Here is an 8,583-nt window from a genome sequence, read left to right as displayed (position 1 = left end):
CGCCTTCAATAACAGTTGTACAGTTTGCAGTACACATGTGCTGTAAAGTTTCGCCTAAATACTGCAGGCGTTATGATGATGCTACGTTTCACAATAGTCAATGGTTTCACATGTTGAAGAGGACATGGTCCTATAATAGCACTTAGCACTAGAAGCACTATAAATCACTAGAACGGAGTTCAGTGGGGGTTCGGCTCCCTGCACTGAAACATCGCGAAACTAACGACGATGCTCTAAAGTGAAATAGAAGTATAAAATGATAAATTACGTGAAAATTGTTTTTCTTGACGCAAACAACACCTTTATGCATATTATTTAATTATTTTAAAGCTCGTATTGATAAGTCTTCTTGCAGAATACTTTACTTTTTTACCATTTGCAGTGCGTAAAAAAGGTTTTACCGTCTTTAAACATATACCAATAGCTTTTAATTAATAAATCAGTCTTTTTAACAATTTAAACGAATTCAAGGTTATAAATAAAAGACCACACGCTATTTTGTTTATACTTAAAACAGTTAAAAGTAAATTAAATCTCTTTTAGCGTATTGTTCGAATGGTTTTGTTCCTGGAACAATGTCATGATAAAAGATGTTTTAAGCTATTCAAGTTCAATCATATTTAAAGTAACTCTGGGTAGAAGAGTAGTTGAAATAATTACAGTAGTTTCATTATAATCACAATGTAATGTAGAGCGGTGAAAAAATGAAATTATATACATAAAAATATAGCTTGAGTAATTTTGGCATAGAAGCAATCGACTGAATTAAATTAAAACAAAAATGTCACTTTGAATTCCACAATGGTTATGTTTGTTCCTCATCGTCCTATGTCATTTTATTTTATCACAATACTTGCTTCCATGAGCAACTGCATTTTCAAAGTTCAATATTATATCCGTTGGATTCTTTGGTGTCTTGAGTTTGGATTGGTAGCAGCTCCTGAAGAATCTAAGATGGCGAATGATGTGATGCCTGAAGTAAAGAAGACTCTGCTCTAAGATTTTCCAGTTCATACTCCGACACAAGGGAAGATATCTTGCTTTTGACTTCCACCTGCAAGAGGGGGTTGAATGTTCTCACGGTCGCCTCCATGGCCTCGAAGAACTTCGTCAGATGATCCTTTTTGGCTCTATTGTCTTGTCGGTCAATTTTCTTCTGTAAATAACTATTTAGGGATGAGTATATTGGAAGGCTTCGCTCCTTGTGGTCAATTATAGACTCTTGCTTAAAATCTTTGACTGTAGAAACTTCTGCATCAAGTTCAGCTGGTTCATTTGAAGGATCTTCCAGTTCGTGATCTTCCGAGTTTTCAAGCAGAACTGAGTTATATTTTGGCTCTCTTTCACTGATGAATGGTTTTAAAAATGACATCAAATCAGCATATCTGTAAGGCTTTGTGGGGTTTGCCTGTCCGCTTGAAATTCTTTGTTTCTTCAGCGACTTTCGGTAGCTGTCGCGAATCGAAAACCACTTCTTTTTGCACTCGGTAACTGAAACAACATATTCTGATTGAATTAAGCATTTTGGTAAATTAATACAGCGTGTTCCTATAAAAATACATAATTAAAAAATCTTTAGATGACTACGGTTGGGATGAAATATAAAGTATGTCTGAATCTCAAGTATAGATAAATAAATTTGCCAAGTTTGATCAAAATATATCCATAAACAAGCAAACTACAAAAATGTACCGTACAATACTTTCCATAAGAATAACATAGGAATTTTAAATTTACATTTTTTTAAATTTTCTCCGTTACCAATAACCGTGCAAAACCATTATGATATACTAAATTATTTGTTTTTTTAAATCTCTTTAAAAAGGTCTATAAATAAATTGGGAAATTTTATGTTTGGGGGTAAAAAATGAGAAAACCCAATTTTTACCCCATAAAACCCCCATAAACCCTCATTAAAACCCCCATAAAATAGCGTTCCCATGGTTCGATCATGCTGGTTTGCGAACGCATTTAAGTTTATCCCACCTTACACCAATATACCAAATTTAATCAAAATCGGATGAAAAAATTACTCAAGTTATCGTGTTCATGTCCGCGTGTGTACACATACAGTAATTATACAGAGTGTTCAAAAAAGGTCGGGACATAATTTACGTAGTGGTTTCGTGGGTAAAAAATAAAGGGAAAATCAAGTATAACATTTTTTCAAAATCGCTTCATTAACCAGATATCCACCATTTCGTATTTTTTACATAAACATTTTTATCTTTGGACTTTATTAACTGATCTTTATGAGACTTGTTATGCATGTTAGGTAGAAAAGACCCATGTTGGAAAAAAAGTTCATCTTGATTCAATTTAAAATTTCTAAATGGTTGTCATTTTAATATTACTTAAACTTAAATTACCTACTTAAAATCGGCTGATTTTATGAAAAAATGTCAAGAACACTTTAAATTATCATTTTTAATTCCCTATGAAACAATAACAAGTTCAAAAAGATAGCTTATGCCTTATTCGTAATATTTAAGCTATTTCTTATTTGATCTTTTTGAACAAGTCGTTTAAACAATTTAAACTGATTGATATACGCGGACCATTTATCATTCATTTCATATACTATATTTTGTATAATAATCAGTAATAAAGTGTTCTTCATCCTACCAGATAAAACCATAGATAAAACATACTCCCTTAAGTAAATTTCCCATCCTCATGGAACCTTCGAGCGTTGAAATCGACAAGATCAAAACAACTGTTTGAGAGGAGATATTGCTCTACACAATATGCGTACCACAGCACTATGCCACGTCTCCATCGCCTTGGGAACTGTCTTCCAGAACACCTGGACTTCTTCTCCATGTCCGATGAAGTCTTTAGAAATGGGCTGAAGAGTTTCTTCGCTTAGCTGCTGTTGATCATTATACTGTTACCTTCTTTTTTGTTTCTGTAGTTGTTGTTTACTGTTACTTGTTTTTTTGATTTTTTATTTTGTTAGCTAATTACCAAATTTGTTGTTCCCCATGTTGATTGTTAATTATTGTTATTATTTATTGTATTTATTGTTATTTATTGTTTTTTATTGTTATTTATTGTTATTCATTGCTATTCATTGTTATTTTTTGTATCTTATTGTTATATATATTGATATATTTTGATACATTCTTATTTATTAGGGTTCTTTAGTCTGGTCATCTTGATGTGATGTATGAATTGTTCTATGTAAGTTGAATGAAACTTCTTGCCATGATTGTATGTATGAAAATGGAGTTTTCCGTCTGTAAATAAATAAATAAATAAATAAATAAATAAATAAATAAACAGCTGAAGCCAATTTGATTTTAGTTCTGTCGGTGTACTGTAGAGTCGTGTTTTGTTTACAATTTGTTTTTTTGTTATTTCAGCCATTTAAAACCTCGTTTAACCTAATAAAACTAATAATCATAAGCAATAACTCGTACCCGATTGGCATATTTATATAACCAAACCAAACAGTAAAGCAAAATCATGAAATAACCCTAAAATAATAGAAACAATATCGACACTAACGCCCAGTGTCACCGGACATGAACTAGACACGAAAAACAAGCTAAATTTACAATGGGATGAGAAGTCTACTTGGTTGGTTAGTATATAATACTACTTACCACTGCTGTTGACAATAGATGCTATTTCACTCCAAGCGTTTTCTTTCATAAAGGCGTCGTGGTAGTTCCTATCCGACGAATTATATAAATGTTCATATAAACGCACTGCCTCTATTAACTCTACATCTGCACATCGAGACATATTGAACAGGTAATAAACAACTGTTCTAATCTAGTAGGAACAGTAAAACACTCGACTACAACCAGTGGAAACATCAGCTGCATCAGCTGGAGGGAGGGAACGGATGCGTAGGGACTAGGGAGGATGTCCGTGCCGCTACCCCCACCAAACTAGATGCTTTGTATTGCCGCTCCGGCCGCCCCCCCCCCGGCGTGGGGCATGGTTTCCGGTTTGATCCGGAACGAATTACGAAATGGACGGTCCGGCGGTCGGCTACTCTGGTCCGTAGCGGCGCAGTGGCGAGTGGACATAAAATACTGGACACAAACCTCAACACCTTTACAGCTGACATAACCAACTATTAAATAACCACTACATTAAACGAAATACACTACAATATACTGTTTTAACGATCTTCCCACGCAAGGATTTAGTCCACAACAGCTGTTTGCCGCCAGCTTAATCAAATGGGGTTCATTACGTACTACTGTAAGTAGTTTTTTATCGGACACCAGCTGATTATATTTGACATTGAGTGGCTATAAATAAAAACACAACTTTCTCTTAGGAGTAGTGATTGTTAGTCCTTCAGTAGGTGAGGAAATATTAGAATTTATACAGATATTTTATTGTGTTGTAAGTTAGCTTAGAGTAGTATAGCGTAAAATCGTACGTCCAAAATGTGTTTACCGGACTCGTATGATAATTCCCCACTCGCGTTCTTCTCGCACGGTAACGACCACAATCGTCAGGTAAACACGACGATTTTCGGGACTAATAACGACGTAACATAGTCTAATATACTATCAATTGACGAAATCACAATTCACAATTCATAACCTGTAAATACGAATTACAGTATCCTATGATACGAAAAAATTGAAGATTCAAACCATTGTTGTAATTGAAGGTCGGCAATGCAGCACAGCGTTGATAGTTCCAGTTATCACTGTCCGACTGCGCTGATGTCTAGTTGTTGAACAACAATATCGCGCGGCCATTTGAAATGAAATTAATTACAGCTTTTACAGAGCTGTATAGGTAAATTACAGAGAGTCGTAAAAATATTACGCATACAGTACATGTCTTCATCAATTTTTATTGGAATCGTCGCGTCAATCTGAATCCAATTTATCATATTATTGGCAAATTATTTCTTGTTAAGAGCTGAGATCACAACAATTGTACGAAACGCCATCTTCATATTTTATAAACAATACAGTAGTGGCAAATGTCAGCCCACGAAAACCCGTAGGAGAAAAACAACAAGAAGAAAAATAGATGCTATGACTTATAACTGTTGTCACTATACTGTAAAGTACCTAAATTTATAAAACTTTAGTTAGACCAAATCCAAATAATAATGAACAACACAACAATACAAGTAAAGTGAAATTTACCGACGTCAGATTTCGAATAGTGTAAGGTGGTGCGATCACATTGCAGCGGCTAATAGCCGAACTTCTAACAATCTTACAGAAATATCAGCTGATGCGAAGCAAGTTGTGCCAACAACAAAGCATGGGTTATGAATAGTGTTCGTACGGTTATTGTGTTAATAGCGGTTTTACTGAAGTTCCTACATTTTAAAAATACTCCTTTTATAACAGAAATCGTTGTTGTGAAGAGTTTACGAAGTATTTGTCAGTTCAGGTCTGTCTATGTATGTGGGAAATATTTGTCTGAGCAGTGTTATGTTGGCTAACATGGTTCACGGCTGTCTGCCTGTCAGTTCAGTCCGCCAGTTCGCTACCCGTCAGTTGATTCAAATTTTAGTTGGTTTGTGTTTAGTGTAGTGAATTCCCAAACTCGCCGGTTCAATCGTTACATTTTTTATTTATTCAATCAGTGTGTTGTTTTGGTGCTCAATAAAGTGTGTGCTAGGAGATTTAATTACTCAATTTCAATGGTTCTTGAATACCTGTGTAAAAGTGTGCTTTTAAATCTTCGACGCCGGTGTTTTTAGGTTAGGCCTTAGTTTGGATTCTATAAACTCGATTCATCCTGTTGAAAATATATTCAATTTTAGCCTAATTATGGCAAATAACGTAGAAAAAGAACCAGCTTCGAAATTTGAACTCTCTCGAGAGGTTTCTAGCCATTATTTCAAAAGCTCTTTTGCAAGATCTATGTTTAGTAACTCTAACCAAAGCAAGTCCTTAGACTTTGTTTATTTTGACAACAGTACTATCGACGAAGAAAATGAAAACGAGAGTAAAACACCAACAAACGATTTTAACATTTCTGGAAATAAGGCAAACGGTGTTTTCACTAGCCCGCTGAAACGTGGATATTCAACTAAACTCTACGATACAAAATACGAGCCGGAGTTTCTCAAATCCAACTCTGGAAGGAATCAAAACAACAACGCGATTACTTTTTGGAAAAGAAAACAGGTAAGTGTCATAAACTTAAACTTTTAGATTTAGATAACTTTCATAGTTAATTGATCTTCTCCAATACTTACTTAACTCAAATAAAAATATGATCATCAAAGAATAACGTAAACACTTGTCAGTTATGGCCCAAGCCAAAGTGACAAATTTAGATTCCTAAAATTGTATACTCTACGTACTTAGTGCATTCTAAATGCAGATTGATAGCTGTGACCTCACTACAAACAAATAATGCAGCATTTATAGTTTATGATGTTGAAACGGTTTAGCAAACAGTTTTATGTCGTTATAAATAGCCTCATTGAGAAATAATTAGGCCTGTAAGTCTTTCCACGAATATTCCGAAGAGTTGTCGCCAATATTTTTCGCCGAGGAAGTGGATTTAGTGTGTTGTCTTTGTCTTTATTAAACGATTCTTAACTGCTTGCCTGGTTTTTATGACTGTTTTATAAGGTATCCTACTTGTGGCCAGTTTCAAAACGGATTAATGGACTAGGCCTAGGCTATACTTTATTTTGATGTTACTAGCCCCCGTTGTTCAATAAAATTTAGGCCTACATGGAATCGTCTAGACTAAAATCAACACAAGATACTAACATAAACATTCTAAGTTACTGTAAGGGAGTAAGTTATGTTTTATCCATGATGAAATCGTACCAACCCCTGTTTCATAGATTTTAAAATATGGATCAACTTATTTTATTATCATTGTCAACTAGCTAATTAACATTTTTCAACCTAAAGATATTTTTTAACAAAATATTAGATTAGGGTTAGGTAACTAGGCCTATGTAAATTATTGCTTGTCATATTTTGTAGTGGTATAATCAAAAGAGTAATGGGCAGGCTACCAAATCTATAAAATAATAGGCTAATACCCTAATAATAATAAAGGATTTATTTTATCATGGAATAGGTTTGAGCTATGTTACGAAATTAAAAATCAAGTTTGTTTCAAGTGAGTTGCTTCAATCGATTTGGCCAAAAGGAGATTTCACAAAACCAAATTCAAATCAGCGTTATTTCATTTTTCTGAGAAATAAGTTTTTCCTTCTACGAAATTGACCCGCGTTTCTCTGTAGCCCGGTAGATTAAAAACTCTTCAGCATTCTGTAGGTCAGCTAGCTGGTGAAGGTGAGGAAAAGGTGTCAGTTTCTTACCTATCATCATCACCTGAGTATTTTGTTGGGTAGGTAGGTATACCAACCTATGAACAGGAAATGGAGCGTGAGTCGCTGAAAAGGTAGTTTACTTCATTTCCCCTTAAAACTGACTATTTCACTTATACCGGTACCCTATAAAAAGGGGCATCCACTCGTCCAGTGATCACAGGGGTGACACATATACCCCGTATAAACCGTACCCGGGAATCAACTCTTGGATTCATAGATTTTTGTGCACACCAGAAAACTTAAGTTTCCACATATTTCCATGTGTATTTGTTAAAAATATGGAAGATTTATGTCACATTCAGGGTTTGCTGGGAAAATTAGTAGGTATGTAACCTACCGGTAATTAATTGCTAATAGATTTGGTGATTATTAAGAATATTGTAACATTAATGCAATTGTAACACAGATACAATCTCAACGATTGTTGAAAGATGAGTTTGTAGCTTTGTTACCACTTAGATTTAACTACGAATTGTTGCAATTCTTGGAACATACTTTCTTTTAAGGTGGATTAAATATTTAAAATTCAATGCATCCAAAACGCAGAGATGTTTCTATAAAAACGAGGGAGAAATGAGGATTGGGTCGTCCCCATTTGGCTGGTCTCCAATCACTACAAAGACTTGCAGCCGATCACAAACTAAGCTGAACATCTATGGTTACTACTTCCGGTGCACTAATGTTTGTTTGGTCTTCATGTTGCTAAGTTTATGTTGCACCACTGCATCCATTGCTGCTTTTAAAACGTTAAAAATAAACCTTTATCGAAACGTTTAGCTTAGAGATAGTGTTGTTTGACATAAAGTGGGGGTTTAAATTGAAGATTCGATAATGTTTTTAGTGATTAGTCAGTAATTTTACATAATTAATAATTTTAATGAGGTTTGGAAAATAGTTCATTAATCTCTGGGTAGAATATGAAAAAAAAATCATCTTAGTAGAGAACACATCTTGCAGAAAGGATTGCAAACTCCGGCTACAGAAAGAGTGTCCTAATCCAACTTATTGCTAGATAAGGTTTTCCAAAAGAGCTAAATAGTTGCACAGTACGTTGTTCCTACTAAACCGTTTCAAAAATGTTGCCTAGTACCTTTCTAGTACCTGCTAGGAGGTCAGCTAGATATATACAATAGTCATCAATTTCGTGTGTTGAACATTGAAAGGAACGAGATACAAGTATTACTACACGACGGACTAAACAATTATTAGGAGGGATTGAACATATTTTAACATACACAATAGCAAGCATAATTTTGTGTTTTCTGACTATATACCCGTTTTAGATG

General features: G+C 34.5%; 2 protein-coding genes across 3 annotated transcripts in view; one reads left to right on the top strand and one right to left on the bottom strand.

Moving 5' to 3' along the window:
• Positions 1–949: 949 nt before the first annotated feature.
• Positions 950–3,750, bottom strand: LOC128995731 (transcription factor Adf-1-like). Its single transcript, XM_054420750.1, has 2 exons — positions 3,609–3,750; positions 950–1,491 (listed from the first exon to the last, which is right to left on the bottom strand). The coding sequence occupies exons 1-2, from the start codon at positions 3,748–3,750 to the stop codon at positions 950–952; spliced, it is 684 nt and encodes a 227-aa protein (XP_054276725.1).
• A 1,539-nt stretch (positions 3,751–5,289) lies between these two features.
• Positions 5,290–8,583, top strand: part of LOC128994969 (uncharacterized) — a 115,334-nt gene continuing 112,040 nt past the window's right edge. For both annotated transcript variants that reach the window (XR_008490934.1, XM_054419826.1), the window contains exon 1: positions 5,290–6,125. Coding sequence is in view for 1 of the 2 variants with exons in the window: in XM_054419826.1 (XP_054275801.1) it covers positions 5,766–6,125 (360 nt within the window). In the remaining variant the exon portion in view is untranslated. The remainder of the gene's footprint in view (positions 6,126–8,583) is intronic.

The sequence above is a fragment of the Macrosteles quadrilineatus genome, unplaced genomic scaffold (assembly GCF_028750875.1).
Source record: "Macrosteles quadrilineatus isolate MER2022 unplaced genomic scaffold, UCM_ALF_1.0 Scaffold_5__1_contigs__length_97177068, whole genome shotgun sequence".
NCBI lineage: Eukaryota > Metazoa > Arthropoda > Insecta > Hemiptera > Cicadellidae > Macrosteles > Macrosteles quadrilineatus.
This window is presented reverse-complemented; position numbering and strand designations above follow the sequence as displayed.